Raw genomic sequence first — 24,490 nt, forward strand, 5'->3', positions numbered from 1 at the left:
TTAAATACAATCTATTGACAGAAAGTGGGAGCTAACACTTATCCCGTGTTACAGGGTCAGTGACCACAGCAAGTGCCTATTGATGAGAAAGTGACTTTTGGGGATCTCAGGGCCAGCACACTTCAACCTCACTAGATCAGCAGCCTACATTAGCAGGAAAGAACCACTCGGGAGTCCTCTGTCCTAGGGGGATCAGCTAACAGCTCCTGCAAATAGAGGCTTAGCAAGGAGTGTTGGAGATGCAACACTTTGAGTAGTGATAAATACAGTATCCACCCTGATGGAGATCAGGCCCTGGGCAAAGGTGAGGAAGAGGTGGTTCCCTGAACTGTAAGGGTCTTAAAGTATAGAGCCTGTCATGATGCCGCTTACTTCTCCCTGAAACAATCTTAGGATCATTGGGTCCGGACGGATGTTTAACTCTGCCACTAGAAGGGGCTATTGATCGATTTGGAAGAAGGGAAGTAGATTAGTGGAAAATCTGAGAGCTTTGGCTAGATAAGAAGGGGATGTAAGAGCAGGAGGATGTGTGGAGAGAAGGATATATCCACCCAGCACCTGTCACCTTTGCATCTATGGATGGGCTGTTGACACAAGAGGAAGCAGAAAAAAGAAGAAGCTTGAAACTATAAGATTCCATCCATCTTTATTATAATGTATTCAGTAAAGGCTTGGGGGGGCGGTGCATGCTATGCTTTATGTTCTGTGTATAGGGGTAGGAAAATGTTCAGAAATGATAATACTATCTTTATCTCTGTAGGTTCTACACACACACACACACACACACACACACACACACACAGAGAGAGAGAGAGAGAGAGAGAGAGAGACAGAGACAGAGAGAGAGAGAGAGAGAGAGAGAGAGAGAGAGAGAGAGAGAGAGAGAGGAGAAAAAACACTTAAAATTTAAGTCACAGAACGGCGATTTGAGTGGAATAAGCATTATTTACAAAGAACTTTGAGCCATTTTCAAACTATATAAACTTTTAATCTTCTACACTACCAAAATCTTATAGTGAAAAGTCCCTGCTGTGGTTAGCAGATAAAGTCTGAAAGCTCTAATATGCAGGCTGATGTCTGTCTATTGCGCTCTCTATTCTGTGGGAGGAGGACACTGTCAAAGGAATGGAAGCTGAGAGCCTGTGGGTTCTCAGCTGCCCTGTCAGGCCCCAAACAAAAGCTAGTACCCTGGAGACAATGTTGCTTCAGGCCTATGGCATGACGCCTGCACATCCATGGAGAACAGGGTGGCTTAAAATGCTGTGGAGGGGGAGGGGAAGAGAAGAAGAAAAAAAAAAAGAAAGGGAAGAAGAAGAGAGAGAGAAAAAGAGAAACAGAAGAAGGTGGTAGAAAGAAAAACAGCAGGAAAACAGAAAGACAAAAATGGGGGACAGAAAGAGGAGAAAGGGGAAGTGGGGACTTGGGGGATGGGGATGCCACATCGAACATTAGAGTTAGAGGCAGCTCCTCCTCCTGCTGACAGGAGCTCGGGTCTCATTTCAGGTGTCCTAATCTATTGCACAGAGGCTGGTCTCATTGACAATATGTGGACATCTGCTAAGGACTCGGAGATGTTTTGATAAAAGAGTGATAAACCCTGAGGTTTCGCCCCATTTAAGTTCTAAAAGATTTTTCAATACACAAAACCGGTGAAAAATGCAAGGAATGGCCCTCTAGTCAAGCTTTGACAAATGACACTTGTGCTTGCTCAGGGCTCTCTATTGTCTCCCTTTATCCCCCTGAACAAGGTTGCTAAGGTCTCCTCATAGTGAGGACACAAGACACCAGACCTGTGGGAGTGGGGAGCTGGGAGGTAAGGGGGCTGGCAGCTCTCCCCAGAAAGAGAAGTTTCACGAAGGAGGAAGGAACATGGATTTTGTTAAAAAACAGATCCGTTGAGTAGGACAACTACTCGAGTTAGGAATGTTTGGCTTGGTTTTCTCCCAAAGCCTTTAAGTAGAACAGAGTCCACAGAGCAGAGGCTTTTAAAATTTGATTCAACTACTCGTCTCTTCATGTAGGCTTTGAGACACAGTTTTTATAACTGCCCAGGTTGGCCTGGAACTTGGACTCCTCTTGCCTCAGCCTCCCTGGTACTGCTCATTACAGACATACCATGCAGCTGACTCTGCCAGTGTTAAGACTTCTTTATGCTCAGGGTGGACATCTCTTCCTGCACCTCTCACAACCATTGCAGACATCCCTGGAGGTCACTGGCCATCCAGTCTACTGGAATACCCTAGGTTAAGTAAGAGGTCCTTGATCAAAAAATAAGGTGAAGCATGATTGAAGAAGAAGATATTGACGCTGGTCCCTGGCCTCTAAACATGTGTGTAAAAACATGTATGTACCCTCCTTCCCACAGGAACACATATGAATATGTAAACATCCCTTTCCTTGCCTAAAATGCACTTAAAGTTTTCAAAGAGCATGGATCACATTCTCATGCGTTAAAATAAAGGTAGACACATGGCACCTTTGGAGAAATGTTGAAGAATTATTCTTCATATCTAAAAACTACTATTCTTTTTAATTATTTCTAGCTACCAATGACTAAAAAAACAAAAACAAAAACAAAACAAAAAGAACAAAACAACACAAAACAGGAAAGTGTTTCCTAGCCAGTCTATATGCCTTTGAATAGAATTTAATATAACATAAAAACTTTTTTCAAAATGGGATACCAGAATGTTTAGCACAATCCCCTAGAGAGAAGCACAAGACCTGGCTCTCGGTGGGCACTAACCAGACAGGTGTTAGAACACTTCTGTAGGTGGCTGCTGGACAGGACATGCTTCAGCCCTAGTCACCTGCAGACCAGACCAGACCAGACCAGAGTGGAGTCATTCCTCCTAAGACCAGGAGATCTCCAGCACTCATGATACAACTTGGTTTTCTTTTGTTTTAAATCCACTAGAACAGTAACTTCGAAACAACCTGCTTTTGTTCTCTGTTTCTGCTTCCTCAGCCCTTTCCCGTCTATAAAAGCAACCAAATCAGAACAGGCTTTTCATTTTATAAAATAGGGTGGTGCCTGGTTCTCATAGCACAAATCAAAACCAATTAAGAACCTCGAAGCAAATTTATTATAATTTCACCTTTTGACATAGGTAAGCAGAGAAGTTAAGTGATTGCTCTCGCAGGATTCATCCTTCCTCTTTTATTAAAATTTATTTATTTGTTGCTGTCTATTTTGGTTGGTTGGTTTGTTTTTGAGGCAGGCTTTCTCTATGTAGCCATGGGCTGTTCTGGAACTCGATTTGTAGACCAGGCTGGCCTCAAACTCAGAGATCCACCTGCCTCTGCTTCCCAAGAGCTAGGATTAAAGATGTGCATCCCTGCCTGGCCAGATTCTCCCTTCTTGTGTCTTTTTTTTCCTTCATCTCTTCTTATTCTTTCCTCTTTACCTGATTGACTTCACATAGCATCGTTTTTATACTTTCTTTTGGCTTTCCCAGAATTAAGCTACATAAGAAAACAGACAGATGCAATTAGAAAAGGCTATTTCCTCAAAAGAGAAAGTGTGGCTGCCCAAGGACAGATCAGAGAGATGGGCTGTGTCGGCAATACTTTTAAGTACCTGAAAATAAAAAGCCAGCTCATCTCAATCACAAGCAGAGGGCAACTGGCATTATTTGAATCATGGTATATTGTGTGTAGCTTTATCTACCCCACCTAGCTCTGGAAATGGGCCACACTACCAGACCCCACCCAGCTTCCCTTGAATCCATGGATAAAAGACACACACACACAGTTGTTCATTTTTAACTTGACTTCTTGGCACCATTGCTGGGCATTATTACACTCCCATTGCTACCATGTCCTTATCAATACTCTTAGCTCTGCATTCATGCCTGCCCTAAACTTTAGTGCCCAGTTATATCTAGTCCCTGCTAAACATCCCTGACTGCCCCGCCTATAGGAGTGGCCATAAGCTACCACTCCTCCTGAGAGACCTCATATGGCTGCTTGGCTTTTCTCTCTCCAAAGCATGGCAGACTTCCTCTCCTCCCTTCATCTGTCTCCCCCAACCCCACCAGGGACCCGGAAGTCCCGCCTATTCCTTCTGCCCAGCAATTGGCCCATGGTTTCTTTATTGACAGATTGAGAACCAACTGGGGAACAGGACCTTAGCATCAGAACTGCCCCTACAAATGGTACTTAGGGAAAAGTAAACAAATTGCCCAAAGGGATTTTTATATTGTGGAAAAATTAAACACCAGTAAAATAAGAGTACATTATAAGCTAATTAGAATTTTAGCTTCCTTTCCTAGCTAGTCGTTACCATCACCATCAGTATTCTCAGACTTACTGCTAGGTACCACCTCTACTTTACATACATTATCTCATCTGATCTGTACCGTACCCTAAATAGATGCTATTATTTATTTCCTCTCTCTGGAGCCATCATTCTTCCTGGTCAGTCAGAGAATAAATGACTGAAGTCATGTGCATACTAGGATCCACTCCAGCCAAGCACTGATACCCTGCATCCCATGTCAAAGCCTTTATTCTTTAAAACATATCTTTAAGCAAGAGGGAAGTTTGCTACTCATTTATTCTAGGAGTTAAATGTAGTTTTTATTAGGAATCTACATAACACAACCACCTTCGCTTAGAAGGCACCTACCATGTGCCAGGATGACTATAGACTGTAAGGAACCACTGCTAGTCCCATGTATGCATTCAGCTCTCTGCTGTCAGATGTGCATACCCACTTACTCCTGGTATGAATTTTCATCAGTCAAACTCCACCATATCTGCTTTGCACACCTTCGCATTTACCATTCAAGCTCTTCAGTGTCCTCTGACCAGATCACACATTGGTTTCCTTTGCTCACATGACTGTCTGCTCTCAACTCCTTTATGACATACAGCTGCCTCTGCCCACCAAGTACAGCTTCAGTACTGTGCTAATTTTCAAGTCTCAAAACAAAACACCAAAAAAACACCAACCAACCTACCAACCAACCAACCAACCAACCAACACAGTTCTCCAATTCTACAATAAGAGCCTGAAAACTCTTGTGTTTTGAGGATGGAGAGTTAGGCTTTCCACTTAAAGAGTCAGAGATTCCCAGAGCAAAGCCAGAATTGCCACCACTGGAAAGCAAAGCCCTGGTCAGAAGCAGGTACTGCCATACTGAAGTGGACAGCTATACACAGGGCTCAGGACCTGAATGCAAAAGCATTCTACCACTGTGTACTGGTGTGTGTTCCACTGTGGCACACAGGAACACACAGATACTGTAAATCTCAGTGGAACACAGAATGAATATATATATATATATATATATATATATATATATATATATATATATTATCACAAGTCACAGAGCCTCAAGACAGATTTCCATATTAATGAGGTACCTAAAGGCTAGAGGGCATAGTCAATTAAGCATTCCTTCCCAGACCGTCCTCTCAGGCCTGCCCTAAGAAAACTGGGGTACAGCTTCTCACCCACTTTCTGTCATGACAATAAACATCTTAAGACCATGGACTGTTTCTCTTCTTTGGGATCTGCCATGAGGAACAGTGGAGCAGGCCTTGCCTACAGAACCGATGTGTTCCCTTAGAACTTCTCTGCGTTCCCAGCTACAGAGACTACCAACCCAAGCTAGCCAAGTGAGAAGCCGTGACCAAGCTAAGAACTCTCATCCCCCACTAGACATAGCTGCAGCTTCTCTCCCTTTCTCCCCCTTTGGCCCTGGGCCAATCCAGCCCGTATGCCCCCACTTCATTCTCTGCTTTTTTGAGGCTCCCGCCAGTGGCACCTGGAGGCCCAAGAGCCTGAGAACCAGATGAGCTAGCTTTGGCTCCCTGCGGGACCTCAGACTGTGTTCCTACACCCTCCACAGTGGGTTCCTGCAGCTTTACATAGCCCATGCCTGCCCGTTGCCAGGGGAGAGCACAGTCAAACTTCCTGTGTCTCTGTTTTCCCCGAGTGACCCTGGCTCTGTGGTGTGACAGATGGTGGATGGGACACACATCAACCTAACACATAACATAACTGACAGTGATGAATCATAACAGTTACTTCATATATTAGAACACCTCCCAATTATTCTACAAAGCCCACGATAGCAACATAGCTACTTTTCCAAGAGCATGTTCTCAGGGTTCATTTGATGGAGAAGAAACAGGCTTTAAAAATAAAGCCTCATGGACTGGAGAGATGGCTGAACAGTTAAGAGCACTGGCTGTTCTTCCAGAGGTCCTGAGTTCAATTCCCAGCAACCACATGGTGGCACATAACCATCTATAATGGGATCTGATGCCCTCTTCTGGTGTGTCTGAAGACAGCCTTAATATCGTTATATACACAAAATCAATAAATAAATTTTAAAAACCCTTGAAAGAAAGCCTCGTATTGCTAGTGCTGAATATCTTGGAACTCTGATACCTGGCCACCAAGGTAGAGGCTCTAAATAAAATTATTTAGAGACAGGAGAAAGCTGGAATAGAATAGCTCAACTTTCCACTTACTAAGGCACATAGATAGTAACAGGGTTCTTTATGCTGTGTCTTCCCAACAATTATAGGACCTTCCACTACTAGAGATGGTTACTAGCAAGGATTTCATTACCACTCTTGGCACTAGTGACAAAGTATGGGGCAGAGCTTACTAGTCATTTTCGATGTGCAAATAGAGTTTGTTAGCATCTGAACCTAAAGTGGCTGTGGCCTGCCCTACCTCACATTGTTTTGGAGGAGGAACCAGAAGCCTATACTTAGAGCCACTGCTGATTGCCAGTGTGTGCGGTGCCTCCTGGTACTAGACACCTAGAACAGAGCTGTGGTGGTCAGCTATAGAAGGTTTGGCTTCGTATGGCTTCCACGAAAGTGCTGAAGCAACAGTCTTGAAAAGAGGTCAGTCAGCAGCATACCCCAGGGCTCAGAAGGATGTAACTGGCAGGCAGGCATGCTCTAGCATCACACGGTGCCTGGAACCCACAGGGAGTGGGACCTTCCATAGTGAGCCCCATCTTCTGGCCTCAAGGGTCACACTTCATTCTCACATAAATCTCCTGTCTTGCAAAAGATGGAAACTGCAGTTTTATATGAAAAGCATGCAGTTTGCTTTTGCTCAGAACACTTAAAGAGAATATAGAGCCTGACAAGAATATAGCTCAATGGTAGAGCATTTGCCTGATACCGGTGAAGCCCTGGGTTCAGTCCTCAGCAGTCCAAACTAAAACTAAATTACTGCTTTAGATGGCCATCTAACCTTTCAAAATATCACAGAATGATATTTTGATATCACAGATATAGAGCAGATATAGATGAGAACCCTGTCCTGTGAGCAGACCTATTCTTCACTCTCGCCATCTCTGTTTGTCTTTGTCATTTTGTGTCGATGTTCTGAGGACCAAGACAAGAATATGGAGTTTTTTAAAAAATTTATCATTGCTATTTTTTTAAATTAATGATTGATGTGGGAAGGCCCAGCCCTCTATGGGCGGTACCACCGCTGGACAGGTGTTTCTGGGAGGTACAAGGAAGGTAGCTAGTTGAATGTGAGACTGAGGAAGGAGCCAGTGAGCAAGCATCCCTCCATGGTCTCTGCTTCAGTTTCTGCTTCCAGCTTCCTGCTTGAGTCCCTGCCCTGACTTGTGTTACTTAGTTTCTGGTGTTTATCACAGCAACAGGAGGAAGTTGATACGGAGTTAACTCATCCATGGTTCCTCCATGGTCCTCCTGTATCTCAGGGCTTTGGATGGTCTCCTTAGTGGTTATAGTAGGAACTCGAGGATATTCCTCAGGATATAACAAGTCTCTCCAGAGCTGTCACTTTCTCACAGAATAATGAGAGCAACGGTAAGAACCCTGCTCCAGCTTACTCATCTTGATGGACAGAAAGAGACGGTGCTACCAGGATAAAGAGGGCCAGAAAGGCAAGGGTTAATGGAGGGCCTGTCAGTCTGTGTCAACATCAGAAGCTGCATAGAATTTCAACCCAGCTCAACATTCCTCCTGCCTTCTCTCCTTTGTCACAGGGGACAGTTCTTACAACTAAGTCTCAGGGGGCTGGTAACCCCTCTTCTTTTTAACTTTCCCCCACACTTGCTGAACTCCTGCCTCTGTGAAAGAAAAGAAATGCTTTTCTAATCAAAAGTAGATTAACTCCCACCCTTTCTCTGCTTTTGCAACACCATTGTCCAGGCCTTAAACAGACCCCAGGGGGAGTGATTTATCCATTGCTTTGTGCAAAAACAGAACAAAAGGGGCCCTTGGCTTGGCAACTGGCATTTATTGTGGGCTAGCTCACAGATCCCACCATGCTCTCCGCCCACTTACAGATTGCTGGAGGCCTGGGTGCAATCACACAGGCAAGGCCTGCTTGAAAACAAGAAACACTGGTAGCTTTTCTTGTTGACACAGAAAGAGGACAAAAAATTAACCTCTGAACAAATTTCATTAATCCCCCTGATTAAAATACAGGTGGTTTTATTTTCATGATTAATGGCTATTTGAAATTAGTTCCCAAAAGATTAATATTAATACAACAACTTCACAGTTCCAATCCCACATCACCAATTCCTGTGATGCAGAAAGCATAGTCTCCAGTGACAGGCACTGTTTGTCTGCCTTAATTCAAAATAACAAAAGGAAATATTTTAAAATGTAAAGAATGGCCTCTTCCAACAATATAGACATATACACAGACACACACATACATACACACACAAACACGACACATACACAACACATACACGACACACACGACACACACATACACACACAAACATGACACATACACAACACACACACAAACATGACACATACACAACACATATACAACACACACAACACATACACACACAAACACGACACATACACAACACATACACACACTCACACACACAAACACAACACATGAATAACATATACACACACAAACACCCACAAACACAACACATGCACAATGCAAACACAAATACACACAAACACACACACAAACACAATACATGCATAACACATACACACACAAACACAATACATGCACAACAGATACACACATACACACCTAAACATAACATATACACACATACAAACACAACACATGCACAACACCTCACACACACACACACACACACACACACACACACACACACACACACACACACACACACATTCTCTCTGAAGGGACCTTATGAGAAAAACTAAGTGTACATCCATTCTCCATTCCTTTGTGACCTTTTTAGTAGATTTCTTTACAGAATAGTTTGATAAAGCAAACTTAGCCTCTACGGCAGGCACTGGTCTTTGTGTCTTATTAGGGAAATGTTTGCAACAGCTCCACACCGTGTGCTCACTGCCAGCGCCCACTCTCCCTTCCTTGGAGGGATTTGTTTTTTATTTTTTGTGAGATGCCACTTCATTTTGGTGCTGAATAAATGTATACAAATATATTTGATCTCAGGTATCACCTCTAGACAAAAAACTACAGGCAACTACTGACTGTTGAGGAGGAAGAATTAACTGTGCCCAGTGATGAGGCCCTTGATTATCCAATACAAGGCTATCAGCCTGAAACCATATATCTATAAACAACAAAAATGGACTCTGTAGTTTGTACTTATGTATTTTTCTGTCTCTCTGATTATTTGCATGTATGTATGTGTGTGTATCTATGTATGTATTTTTATGCATGTATATATGGTATGTGTATGTATGTGTGTATATGCATGTGTATATGTGTATATATATGTGCATATGTATGTATATGTGTATGTATGTGCATATGTATGTGTTTATGTATGTGTGTATATATGTGTATGTATGTGTATATGCATTTATGTATGTATATATTGGTGTGTGTATGGTATGTATGTATGTATGTGTATATGCATATGTTGTATATATGTATGTATATATATGTATGTATGTATTATGTGCTTATGTATACATATATATGCATGTATTTATGTGTACACATATATATGAATGTGGATGTATATATATATGCATGTATTATGTATACTCTGAGATTAGAGCAGGATATTGAGTGACTTTCTCATCATTCTTACTGTTTCTGTCAATCACTGGAGTGGGAGCTTGCTACTTCAGCTTCACTGGCTGCAGAGCCTTTGGGATCTGCCTGTCTCCGTTTTCCAGTGTCAGGGTTATAGGCATGTGCGGTCATGCTTGGCTTTAGTGATTCAAACTCAGATCCTCATACTCGCAGAGTGAACTCTCTTACCCACTGAGATTACACTGGATTACTGTTTATCTGGCACAGAGTTTCTGGCTGGGACAAGAGGAAAGTTCTGGAAATGGACAGTGGTGATGTCCACACAACAGTGTAAGCGTATTTACTGCTGTCATGGGGTGGAGGAGAAAATAAAACATTCAGGTGTGTCTACTACCACTAAAAAGTCTTTAAAAAGTTAATTAAAAGGATTCATTTTGATTGTGTAAGCCAAACATCAGATAACATATTTTAGATACTGCAGCCAGTACAATGTCATTACTTCTTGCTATTTCTGTCTGTCAGAAAGGGGAACTGCGTTGCTGGCAGTAGTTACAAGCTTTTACTGCTCCTGCAGAGAACCTGGGCGTTGTTGCCAGCACACACATGGTGGCAACACAACCATCCATAACTCCAGTTCCAGAGGATCTAACACACTGGCACTGGTGTGACTATCTTGGGTACCAGGCTCACATTCATGTTGTGCAGGCAAAACACTCATACACATAAAATAAAATCAAACAATACTCTTTAAGAGAGAGAGAGAGAGAGAGAGAGAGAGAGAGAGAGAGAGAGAGAGAGAGAGAGAGGAAAGGCCAGTTATGTCTGGGTTTTAATTCTCTAATAAATTCATTAAGAGTATCAAGATGACTTTGTACCCAAGCCATACAGCAATGGTTCTCAACCTGTGGGTTGCAACCCCCGAAAACCATCTCTCTCCCAAAATACTTATATTACGACCCATAACAGTAGCAAAATTACAATTATGAAGCAGCAATGAAAATAATTTTATGGTTGGGGTCTCCACAACATGAGGAATGGAATGAAAGGGTCTCAGCGTTCAGAAGGCTGAGAACCACTGCCCTAGAGTGGTACAGTTAGTCACTGGAGGAAGTCTTTCCCCTGGCTTGTTGGTGCTGGCATGTCTCTCTACTTGCTGTAGGCTATGAAACCAAGTAATTAAGCTTATTTTAGACATGTAGGGTAAATGGGCTTTTAGTGACAGCTCGGGCCTCTTGGGCAAAGACACAGGGTTTACTGTCTAGTGTTTGAAATATCTATTTTGGCAGCTCAAAAGACACACTTGTGTCTGGACTGCATTCTTGAGAGCTGAGGCTGGTGGGGACGCGATCGCCAGTCATCTGTAGATTGGGACCTTCTGAATTAGACTCATTGATAGAAGAAGAGGCTGAGATCAGACTGGTCATTTGTTTCTGGACACACAGCTGATTGTCACATGAGCCTGGAGTCCAGACCAGAGCTTTGTCCATTAAATCTACCCCAGTTCGACTTGGCCCAAATCAAAACCCTGAAAGAAAGGATTCATCCTGCTATGAAATCCTTTTCATCGGCTAGAAATGAGTTACAATTGCATGCAGGTATCTAAGGTATACTCAAAAGTACAGCAAACTAGAGGTATCCTGCAATTAAAAATACTTTTATTTTTTAATTAGGTGTGTGTGTGTGTGTGTGTGTGTGTGTGTGTGTGTGTGTGTAGGCATGTGCATGTGACTGCAGGTTCTCTGGGAAACCAGAAGTGAATGTTGGATCTGCTGGAACTGTAGTTACAGGCAGGTGCAGGCTGCCCAGCACGGGGAGGGGGGGTGGTGGTGGAGGGGGGAGCTAGGCAGTATGTGCTCTTACCCACTGAGACACCTCTCTAGCCTATACATTCTCTTTTGAAAGTATAAATTTAAAGGTCAGTGAGATAACTCAGCAGCTAAAAGCACTTGCTGCTAAGCCTGATGACCTGAGTTTGTTTGGTCCCTGGGACCCAAGCAGAAGGAGAGAACTGACTCCCTGTTTTATGACCTCTCTACACATGTGATTCACACACACACACACACACACACACACACACACACACACACACACACTAAAGTTAAAGTATAAAGTTAACATTTTTTTGTTTTGTTTTGAGACAGGGCCTTACTCTGTAGCTCTGGCTATCCTAGAACTTACTATGCAAACCAAGCTGGCCTTGAACTCACAGAGACTTATCGGCCTTTTGCCTATAGAGGGCTGAGATTAAATATGCCGCTATGCTTGACTTAAAGACGATTTTCTTAACTAAAACTTTGGTATAGATGTACAAATCTCTAAAATCTACTAGAAACAACTGCATTTGTAGAGGAGCTAATTGCGTGACTAATAATTTCATGAGAATAATGACTCTATCTAAAATGCTGATTGTATTCTTAGCACCCTGTAGCATCATACTCGAAGGATTCCATACTCTTGGTCCCATTTTTCAGGTGGAGAAAAAAAAAATCCTTTAAAACTCTTGGCAACCTGTGGGTTTCACTGGCAAATGGCAAAGCAAAGGTTAGTCTTATTCTGGCAGCTTTGAAAGCCTGTGCTTTTATCATTTTTTTTTTTTTTTTTACCCCTCCACTCCCCTTGAGGATGAGAGGGTAATTTGTATTGCCTTTAAAAGTTATTGTTTGCTTTATAACAACAACAAGAAGAAGAACAAGAAGAACAACAACATCTCCCGAGGACCATGGACCTCTCTGTTGAATGGCTGTTGAAATATGAGGATCATCAAGGAAGAAGACTTCCCGCAGCCCCACGGATGTATCCCATCAGTCTAGGCGGCAGCACAGGTCTGGCTAGGAGCTGGGATGCTCTCATGATCCACCCCAGCAGATTCTGTACTAGAAAAACCCTGTCTAGGTTTCTGTTCTTCCTCCAAGCCAGATTTCTCAAATGATAGGTTTTAATTGCTCAAATAATAGCCCCTTTGAACTGTTTATGAGGGCCTACTATCCCAGGTACGAATCTAGCAGAGGACCATTAATTGCCTGTTTCTCATGAAGGGTCATTATGATGTTTGATTAATTCCTATTTTTGAAGTGGGAATTTTCTCTAAGTAGACTAACACAAAGTCAACTTTTAACATTCTAAACGGTTTGAATATGGGTAACTTTATATATTCTATCAGTATCCTTCTTATCCTTGTTTTGCTTTAAATAGTACTTGGGACTTGGCAGTTGGCTCCCATTTCAGAATAGAGGTTTGTAAAATGGGTCTTTCTGGAGGGACCAACTTGTTGGCCAGTGACCACAGGTGGACAAACCTGAGAAGATCTGGCCTTGCAGGAGTAAAGGTAACTTTTCACCTCAAAAGTGAGCTATATTAGAATTATTGGGGAAGGGGTAAGCTGTGGCTTGCTTTTGCCTCATCCTGGGGTGGAAGTGAGCCTAACATGTGGATTCCTCTGTCTTACAGTCTGGATTTGCTCACTAAAGATAGACAGGGCAGCAAACTCTTTCTTACATACCTACGCCCTATGGTTTCTTTGTTAATACTAGAAGCATAGAGAACTGAGTAAGAAAAACAGCTTGCTTCCGGAAAACTGCATTCACGACTCTTTGTGAGGGCTCACCTTAATTGGTACCTATGAGGCATTTGCATCTGGTTTATTCTCTTCCGCTTGTTTCTAAGTGGCTCTGCTCTGCCCCACCTTCTCCACCATGATGGACTGATGCCTCTGAAAACTGTAAGCCCAAATAAGCCATTTCTCCCTTTAACCTGTCCTCAGGGTATTTGGAGTGCATACAAAAAGAACATGGTTGCTTTGGTATATATTTTAACATTTAAAAATGACTTTTAGCAGTTCTGTTCAAGATGTGGAATTGAATGGCATCACTGGCTTTAAGTGGTAAAGTAAGCTTTGTGGAGAAGGGAGGAATTGAAAACACAATGAGAACAGTTAAGGCTAAATAAAGCACACAGGCAGCAAGATATTATAATCGACAAAGCTGTTCTTGTCCTGTGTTATGGATTGGGGCTACTTGGTCATTTGCATTGTCTTCAGGTCTTTCTTATGATCTGGGTGAATTCCCTCCCATAATTCATTTCACCAGGTCCAGGCAACACATTCTATTTGGCAGACACATCTGGCCATAAGAAATTTCTCTCAAAGGCAGGTTGGTTTGTTCGGAACATAATCTGAAATTTATAATTTTCTCCTCTATGTGCTATAATGGAATATCCAAGATGGCACATACCCAGAAAAGCAGCGTGACTCTAACCTAATGGAAAGGACTTGTTTCAGCAGATCTGCAACGGGACCTTGCCCACAGGCAGACTTTGAAATATATGAGTGGCCCTTTCGTGGACCAGTAAAAGCGGCTACTCAGTTGCCTGCATTAACTTCAGCTTTTAAGACACCTTTTCATTTTAGAAAAAAAAAATATCAAAATAAAGGCTCAGTCATATGAGTAGAAAGGGACCTTTTAGTTGTAAGCAGTGTAAAGAGCTTTTAATTGGGCAAATGGAACATGTGGCTTAGTTACAACCGAGACCAGCACAGCATCTCTCAAATGTCTACTTCCCTCGGTTTGTCTATCACTGAATTTGCCGATGCATAGGGAAAACATTCAACCATCAGAAGTTCATTGGTAAAATTAGTCTCCGTGGTGTGCCAACAATTTCCGAGGCAGCAAAGCCTGTATTTGACCCAAGATTAGTCAACCAAATTGGGCAAATCTGAAGAGAGAACTTTGCCTGAAATTATTTTTATTTATAACCAAGCAAACCACTTTCAGAAATGAGCCAACTCTCACACTGCAGAGATAGAGCGAAATACACGTTAACCCTCTCAGCACACAGGGCAACACAGGAAAAAGCCCCAGTCTTCTGAGCCCAACTTACGCTTTCAGACACTTTGCTGTATCATGCGTCAGTAGCCTGCCCAATTGAATGAACTTTTCTGGGCTGGATACATGTTTACTATATACTGTATAAACGGAACCTCTCCAGCTCATTTAGGTTGTGGTGTTAGGGTTTGTGAACAGTGAGAGTTTTGTGAGCGCTATTTATTCAGACACTGATTTAAGAGAGGTTCGCAGAATGCCTGCTATCTGATAAACACATTTCAGTTGCAGCTAAGGACATTTTTAGAGATTTCATTGCGACAAAGACACAGTTCAGGAGATTCAGAAGCAGCGGATACACAACTGGTTTATAGCTGTTGGATTCTATTTAGTTGAGAATAACCTCAGCACATATGCATTATTGACATCTCTCCTATTTTCTTCTTTAATATTTTTGGGGATGGGGTGGGGGATATAATGGTGCAGGTTTGTTAGCAAGACTGCCCTTATTAGCCATAAAATGCATGGCTTTATCAACAACAAAAGTTGTTGATAAAAATGTCTTCTACCTTTTTCAGGCACACAACTAGAACACACGTCCCTGCCTCCTGTAGGGTCTGGTGTGAGCATACGACAAGGACCTCCTTCCTACACTGGCTAGATCTGAGTGAAAGAGAAGGACACTCACAGTTCCTCTGTGTTGCTAGAGGTGTTGGGATATGAGAGTGAGGCAGGGTGGGGACAAGGGATCAGACAGTAGTACAGATGACAGTGACAATTATAAAGAACAAGCGCATGCCAAGGTCGAGTCTATGTGCCGTACATTCTATGACAAACACCACTGAAGAAATATCTTTTATACATGCAGGACCTGATCACCTTTACTTCTAAAGGATCATAGATCTCAATGGTTTCAGCAAAGACCCCATGCACTCATTATGGTGAGAGTTCTTAGAAGAGGCACCCACCCGAAGGTGCTCAGATATCACATTAAGCAACATTGATGAGATTATGCCAAGTATTACAGTGCAAATTCTTTATTAAATCAACCCACAGAATAGGCTTTCATTAAAAAAAAAATTATCCCTTCTAGGTCTTACTGTCTAGGAGGGAACAGATTTTCCTTCTCAGTTTTCAAAAAGCTTCCACCTAAATGAGCCACATTAAAATGTGTAAACATGGTAAATGCCGTGTAAATTAGAGGGAGAGTTATACACTGAGAACCCAAGCAAAGAAAATGACAAGGAAATCTGTGACAACCTTTCTGGGCAGCCTTCGTTTGTTTTGTTTTTAATTTTTTCCAGACAGGGTTTCTCTGTATAGCCCTGGCTGTCCTGGAACTCACTCTGTAGGCCAGGCTGGCCTCAAACTCAAGAAATCCACCTGCCTCTGCCTCCCAAGTGCTGGGATTAAAGGCGTACGCCACCACTGCTGGGCTCTGGACAGCCTTCTATCTCAGTCCATAGCTATTTCTCCTTTGGGGGCTGTGTAGGGCATATGGCTGGCCCAAAGAATTTCCACACAGCCATTTGATTAAGATGGAGATAAACTAAGTCATTCCAAACCCAACAGGTCTGCCTTCCCCAGGATCACTTGGGAGCCACGCCTTGTTAGAAAACAGTCTCCAGATTCTGCAACACACTGTTGTCTTTAAGGGCAGGGTGTCCTAGAACAAAGGCCATTCAGTTTCCATTTGTCCCAGTCACAGATGCCTCGAAAGGCCCCGAGCAGAGCATCTGGATGGAGCTTGCTGCAGAGCTTCCCAGGCATGAGCTTGGATTTCTTCTTTCATTCTGCACAAACTAGAGAGGAGTGCTATTCATTGTTCTTCTGACCAATGTGATTCCACCAACACTCCTCTCTAAGCTACAGTGCCAGGCAGAACAGCTTTCCATGAATCTGTTGTCAGTGAGGTATGGAAATCAGTCTTCAAGTGTTCTGACACTATCTACTCAATAAACAAAACTACTGTAAATAGAGGTTGACACTGGAATACTTGTTCAGGCAAAACTTTTTACTTTATTCTATTTTCCTTTTCTTTCTTTCTTTCTTTCTTTCTTTCTTTCTTTCTTTCTTTCTTTCTCTTCTTCTTCTTCTTCTTCTTCTTCTTCTTCTTCTTCTTCTTCTTCTTCTTCTTCTTCCTCTTCCTCTTCCTCTTCCTCTTCCTCTTCCTCCTCCTCCTCCTCTTCCTCTTCTTCTTCTAAGCAGTATCTCGTGAATCCCAGGCTGGCCTTGAATTCACTACATTGCCAAGAAAGATCTTGAAATCTGCATTCTTTTGCTGTTACTTTGAAGTTGCTAGGATTACAGGCATGTGTAACCACATCTGCTTTTATGTGGTGATGTGGCTTGAACCTAGGGTTTCATGCATGTTAGGCACACAGAGGTACAGCCATTGAGCAATGCTGAGTGTTTCCAATGAAGATATTCTTAAGCTTTGACTGTTTAGAGATTCCTATAGCATGTAAATTTATTGTGGCATTATTCATAGTAGCCAAGATATGTAATCAATCCACATTTCCATCAACAGAAGGATGGATAAAGAAAAATGCATCCTATATGCACAAGAAGCATAAAATGATGTCATCTGCAGGGAAATGGGTTGAACTAGAAATCGTCATGCTAAGTGAAATAGCCAGAGCCAGAAAGGTAAATATCACAATTTTTCTATATGCAGAATCAATCTCTCTCTCTCTCTCTCTCTCTCTCTCTCTCTCTCTCTCTCTCTCTCTCTCTCTCTCCCTCTCCTACCTCCTACCCCCATGCACACATGTGAAACCAGAAGAAAAAGTATTTGGGGGAAGAAAGGCGAACAAGGGAGGGTAATGGGGAATAAACATGAACAAAGAAGATTATTATGTAAGTATGAAAATGTCATGGTAAAACCCATTAGTTTATATGCTCAATAGCATATTGTATATGTTGGTCCACTATATATAGACCACTCACTATGCAGGTCCTGTGGATTGGACTCAGGTTGTTGGACCCATCTCACTGGGCCTTACAAACAATACTCCAAGGCTCTGACTGTTAACATTTTGGACATTAAAGTTGTAATGCTTAGGGTTTTTGTTTGTTTGTTTGTTAACATACTTTGAAGATAAAGGGACTTGAAAAGCACTTTAAGTCTCTGGTATATACTAGGGAGAGAAAGTTATACTTATTCTATCGACTCCCTACCCACACTAAATATGTATGTCTTTTTACATCCCTAGAGATGGCCTAGTTTGTTACCTCAGAGTTCAAAGATGCCATTTGTAGGGAGATGTGACTTGCAATTACACAGCATTATATAACATTCTGGACTATTTTAAAATTCTCTAAAAGGGTAAAAGATGCTGTGAGGTCTATCTGAGGTCCAATCTCATGAGGCCCTCAAAGGCTCTTTTATAGATCACTTAGAAAGATTAAAAGAACCCTACCTTTGACCAGTCAGTCAAAGATCCATTAAACATGAAAGAGACCCTCTGGCTATGGATTTCCATCTCACCACAAAGTGTATGGTTGGCTATTTTACTTTCAACTTGTTTTCATGTTTATTATCTCACATCATCGGTGGCTGATGAAAACATAGGAACCATATATAAAGACGGGAAGAGCCATCTATTGCTCCTTAAGAGTATGGTTGACAGTCAAAATTGCATCTTTCCTTTTTGAATGCTAGCATAAAATGGCTAGGATGCTGAAAGCAAAGCTTCAGAAGATAAGACGGTCACTATGGCAGATGGCACAGGGGTCTGGAGAGTAATGGAGAAAATAAAAATGCAAGGGATAAAGAGTGGTAGGGAGGGAAAGCCAGCACATGTTGTCAAATGTCCCAAAAGCTTTAGGATTCAGTAACGGCATGTGGATGTCATCATTACTGAATCCCTACTTGGTAAGAGAAAGAAAATTTTCATCCATGTATTTTGGATTAGTTTAAAACAATGTCTCTGCCCATGGGAAAGGAGGTATTTTCTTTATCTATATAACCAGCATTTCTTTGTCTATAGAACCCAACCACCCAGGTTAGAAGGCTCTGATCTTAGAAATCAGTTAGCTGGGACAAGTCTAACTGCATTCTGTGAACGTCTCTTAAATCAGTGTCTAGATCAATAACATTCCCAAAAATCTTACTGCTCATAAAACCCTAATGGCCAAACCTAAACTTGAGCTGGAGAGGTTCCGTTTATACAGTATATAGCGAACATGTACCCAGACCAGAAAAATTCATTCAACTGGGCATGCTACTAGCTCGTGATACAGCAAAATGTCTGAAAGCGTAAGTTGGGCTCAGAAAGCTGGAGCTCTTTCCTGTGTCACCCTGTGTGCTGAGAGGGTTAACGTTCGTGCAGAGGTGAGACAAGAATGCTTGGACAACATCAATCAGTATTGATGGGGTGAAACTTGGACAGGAAAAAACACCTCTCCCTATCTGGTTTCTCTCATTTGTATCTTATTTCCTCTCCTCAGTTTTATCAAGCAACCTTGACAGAAGCAAACAAAACCAAGAGTCTTCATGGAATAAAAGTTGAGTAACTCCAGGTTTCTTTCTCAATAAGATGAGTTTTGATTAGGTGGAAAGTTACTAGAAAAATGGTAAGAAGAGTCAAACTACCACATATTAGTTCTGTCACATTGTTGAGCTCAACTTGTGATAACGCCGCCACTGAGAGAAGAAACAGCTCAGGAACTGCTTCTGAGGTTCCTGCAGCAGCTCGCTCCTTCCATGGCCTCACCTTAGGCTGGTTGGTGAGCCTGGTGGTTTCTTCAGGATTGAACCACGGTTGCTGGTTCATCCCCAATATCTGCTTGGTGAAAAGACTAGATTGTAGCTGCTTGGTGTCTGCCTGCCTAGAAGAATGGTCTGCAGCTGCTGAACTTAGGGCTCCCTTGGTCCTTTTGGCTGGGGCAGCCACCTGGCTGGTCTGCTCCCATGAAGACACCGTATCCTGAACCTTCCTAGAGCAGCAGAGCAGTGGTGGAACCACTGCACCCAGAGCAGCAGGATTTCAGGATCCCAGAGGAAGCCTGAGTCCCAGGAGCTCTTCCACCCAGGAGCTCAGGATCACAGGATCACAGAGACATCTGGACTCTGAGGATTTCTGACACAAGCAAGATAACTGGGAAAAAAAAGAGTTTCCGGTCAGAGACAGAGAGTGCAGGTAGCATTAGAGTTAACCAGATGGTGAAAGGCAAGCGCAAGAATACAACAGAAACAAAAGTTATCTGGCATCATCAGAACCCAGTTTTCCTACCATAGCAAGCCCTGAACACCCCATCACACCAGAAAAGCAGGATTCAGATTTAAAATCACTTCTCATGAGGATGATAGAGGACTTTAAGAAGGACATAAACAACTCCTTTAAAGAAATACAGGGGAACACAGGAAAATCCCTTAAAGAATTGCAAGAAAACACAACCAAACCAAAAGGAATTAAACAAAACCATCCAGGATCTAAAAATGGAAGTAGAAACAATAAAGAAATCTCAAAGGGAGACTACCCTGGAGATAGAAAACCAAGGAAAGAGGTCAGGAGTCATAGATGCAAGCATAACCAACAGAATACAAGAGATGGAAGAGAGAATCTCATGTGCAGAAGATACCATGGAAAACATTGACATAACTGTCAAAGAAAATGCAAAATGCAAAAAGCTTCTGACCCAAAACATCCAGGAAATCCAGGACACAATGAGAAGGCCACACCTAAGGATAATAGGTATAGATGAGGGTGAAGACTCCCAACTTAAAGGTCCAGTAAATATCTTCAACAAAATTATAGAAGAAAACTTCCCTAACCTAAAGAAAGAGATGCCCATGAACATACAAGAAGCCTACAGAACTTCAAATAGACTAGACCAGAAAAGAAATTCCCCCTGTCACATAATAATCAAAACATCAAGTGCACAAAACAAAGAAAAAATACTAAAAGCAGTAAGGGAGAAAGGTCAAGTAACATATAAAGACAGACCTATAAGAATTACACCAGACTTCTGGAGTTCGGCAGATCCTCAGAAAATTGGACATAGCATTACCTGAGGACCCAGCTATACCACTCCTGGGCATATACCCAGAATATGCTCCACTATGTTCATAGCAGCCTTATTTATAATAGCCAGAAGCTGGGAAGAACCCAGATGTACTTCAGCAACGGAATGCATACAGAAAATGTGGTACATTTATATAATGGAGTATCACTCAGCTATTAAAAACATTGAATTTGAGAAATTCTTTGGCAAACAGATAGAACTAGAAAATATCATCCTGAGTGAGGTAACCCAATCACAAAAGAACACACATGGTATTTACTCACTGATAATTGGATATTAGCCCAGAAGCTTGAAATATCCAAGATTCAACTCAAAGACCACATGAAGCTCATGAAGAGGTAAGACCAAGTGTGGGTGCTTCGGTCCTCCTTAGAAGGAGTAACAAAATACTCAAGGGAGCAAATATGGAGATAAAGTGTGGGACAGAAACTGAAGGAGGCACCATCTGGAGACCATTCCACCTGGGTATCTATCCCATGTGCAGTCACCAAAGGTAGACGCTGATGTGGATGTCAGAAAGTGCATGCTGACAGGAGCTGTCTCCTTAGAGGTCTGCCAGAGTCTGACATATTCAGAGGCAGCTGCTTACAGCTAACCATTGAACCCCTCCCAATGGAGGGGTTAGAGAGAAGGAGCTGAAAGGGTTTGTGACCCCATGAGGAGAGCAACAATACCAACCAACCAGAGCTCCCAGGGTCTAAACCACCAGCCTGGAAGCATATAGGGAGGGACCCATGGCTCCAGCTGTATATGTAGGGGAGGATGGCCTTGTTGGGCATAGGTGGGAGAGGAGGCCCTTGGTCCTGTGAAGGCTGGATGCCAAGTGTGGGGGAATTCAAGGGTGGGGAGGTGGGAGTAGGGGGTTGGTGGGGGGCACATCCTCATAGAAGCAGGAGGAGGTGGGATGGGATGGGGGTTCCTGGGTGGGGGGTAATTGGGGTAAGGGGATAACATCTGAAATGTAAATAAAATATCCAATAAAAAAAGAAAAATAGAAAAAAATAAAGGAAAATGATAAGAAAAAAAAAAAAAACTCTAGCATAAACCAGTAACAACTTCAATCATTTTGAGTTTCCTGAGAGACCGTAAAATTGTTGGCAGTTTCAGAGGCACTGTACAAATGACATCATGGTTGAAAGCTAGAAATTGAGCTTCTTTGGTCTCTGTTTGGTACCACATATTGTTTTGGTTGGATATCAGTTAACTTTCTATATTTACTGGGAGTGATGTCATAACTGTTTTTAGGACAGTGTCTGGCTCTGTCATCTGTGGAACTCAACACATGATCATGCTTTTGAATGTCTTTTTTTTTTCTACAGCTGGAAGCATGTGTGTATTTGGTGGAGAATGCGCTCATCAGCAAATATTCCACAATATTCTGAAACACATTTTCCATTGAAAGCCTAGAAGCTAGCATGTGGCACACACCTGCAAATTCCAGAGTGTGAGAGTCTGAGGCAGGGGGATTGTGTTCAGACCAGGAGTTTGAGGCCAGAAAGAAAAAAAGTCTAAAACAGGCTTTAGGTACAAAAAACAAAACAACAACAACATAAAAAGGTATTTGGTATATCAGTAGGTAGCAAAATGAGTACCTTTGTACTACGTTTATTTACCATAGAAATACTAATATTCCTAATGATGAGATAACATCTGAACTATTTAATATCCATGGAAACTGATTGATGACTGATAGCCAAATTAATAACTGAATTTCCAGGGGATGTTATCTTGCATATAATTGAGCTAAGTTCCCACTGAATAATTTATACAAATAATTCATATGGCAATAATTTATGCAAAATTATGCACCCCCAAAGTAAACAGAAAAGAAAAACAAGACAAGCCCCAGGACTTTTCTCCCCCTCATTTACTGTTTCTCCAAACACCAAGCAACAGAGGGCCCAGTATAGAACAATGGCCCTAGGGTAATGCATGCAATTAGCTGGGGGTCTATGCAAGGTCTACCTTGCGGGCTCCACACTCCAGGACACAGAAATCACAGTTGTGTGTGTGTGTGTGTGTGTGTGTGTGTGTGTGTGCAGAATCCAGCTATCAGTATTTTCAGAAACTTCTAGACACACAGAGACAGTTGTGGTACAGGCGACAGCAGTTGAGTTCAGCTACATCTACCATCTACTCACTAAGAAGCTTGGGGTCCCCTCCCTTCAATTATCACCTGCTCCACTAGCTGAGAGGTACCCTGCGATATCTGGTGTGGAATTTTGTGAAACACTATGCCGGCTGACTATCTGAACAGTAGCATCATCATCTCGCCTGACACATATGCAAATATTAACTGCTCCATTGACCAGGTGACGGCATTAGGTTTCTCTTTATTTGTTTCAGAATTCTCCTCCCGCATCATAGAAGACATCACTCCCAACCCAAACGAAGCCCCGTGCTTTCCTTTATATTTTTGCAAGCCTATTTCTCCTGCTTGGCAAATTAACAAGTCTTTAGAGTCTGCCTTACCTCCACGATGCTTTTTAGGTCTTGCACGTAGGTCCTCTCGGTCTCCAGGATTTCCTGTACAACTCTATCCACATAGAGGAGCTTGGGGCTGGAGGCTGAGTCTGCAGTGGTTTGGGATGTTCCGTTCGTGTCCACTCTCCATGGAGTCCTGGGCTGCTTCTCGCTGACCTCATCCATGTTCGGCAGCCCAGCAGGGTTGTCCCTCTGCAGCTCGCTGCTGGAAAATGGTCGTGCTGGTATCAGCTCTAGCTTTATGGCCCCAGCTTCTTTATCCTGGTGAAATATGCCCAAGTGGCTATTTGAAACCAAAGTCATTCTGCTGCCAAAGGAACCATGGCTGTCCCTGGAGGAGGCCGAGGATGAGGTGGAGCCGAAGCTAATGGGTCGGTCACTGTCAGAAAGCTCCATAGTTTTTTGTTCTGGGGATGGGGAGGGTTCAGCTGTGGTCCTTGGATCAGGAACTCGACTTACAGCTGATGACACTTCTAGGTGCAAACGGTGGTGTCCACCTGCTTCCGTTGCAGGATAGAAAACACAGAAGAAAGATCAGTGAGCATCCTCTCAACAGAAGGAGGGCAAACCCCACCCCAGGTGCAGAACATCATTGACAAGAGGAGGCAAGTTAACTGGGAAAGGCAGACTGAGATGCTGAGAAGAGCTTCTGCTTCCAAGCATCTTCTGAGCCTGCTGGAAATGCAGCCTCAGGCTCTGCCCCAGACCTCCCGAACTGGAATTTGCAACCTAACAGACTGCAGAGTGAGCCAGGGTGCCCCGGACTGTGAGAAGCAGAACATCCACGGCATACACTTTCTAAGTGTGACCACCTGAACTGACTTACATAAGCAGGTGAGTCCAGATTTGCGGACTTAAAGGCTCAGCCGTCAGGACGTAAAGAACAGGCAACTTTAATCAACATCACAAGGGGTCCTGGAGTGCTGAGAAAGGGGACGGAGTCTTACAGAATCTTGAGAAAGATTGTTTTAGATTTTAAGTCTTTCACCATAATTCCACCAGTTTAAAGCAAGAGGCCTGGGTTGTGGAGACTTGGTTTAAGTGACACCGACTGACACACATTTCACTCCAGCTCAGCCTGAAGATAGAGATTCGGAGGTCTATTTTTTTCTAATAGCACAAAAAATGAACTAAATAACACCACCGACACCCTACGCAAAATGGATCCTTTACCTAAAGCCTG

At 42.7% G+C, this 24,490-nt stretch overlaps 1 protein-coding gene across 7 annotated transcripts in view; it reads right to left on the reverse strand.

The window, feature by feature from the left end:
* Plekhg1 (pleckstrin homology and RhoGEF domain containing G1) overlaps positions 1-24,490 on the reverse strand; it is a 216,321-nt gene that overhangs the window by 63,920 nt on the left and 127,911 nt on the right. For 4 of the 7 annotated variants that reach the window (XM_076926784.1, XM_076926787.1, XM_076926783.1 and 1 more), the window contains one exon: positions 23,296-23,807. In XM_076926784.1, the coding sequence (XP_076782899.1) occupies positions 23,296-23,703 (408 nt within the window). In that variant the 5' untranslated portion in view covers positions 23,704-23,807. The remainder of the gene's footprint in view (positions 1-23,295; positions 23,808-24,490) is intronic. The other 3 variants (XM_076926785.1, XM_076926786.1, XM_076926789.1) reach the window with 1 other exon arrangement.

This window comes from Arvicanthis niloticus, chromosome 28 (genome assembly GCF_011762505.2).
Source record: "Arvicanthis niloticus isolate mArvNil1 chromosome 28, mArvNil1.pat.X, whole genome shotgun sequence".
In the NCBI taxonomy this organism is placed as follows: domain Eukaryota; kingdom Metazoa; phylum Chordata; class Mammalia; order Rodentia; family Muridae; genus Arvicanthis; species Arvicanthis niloticus.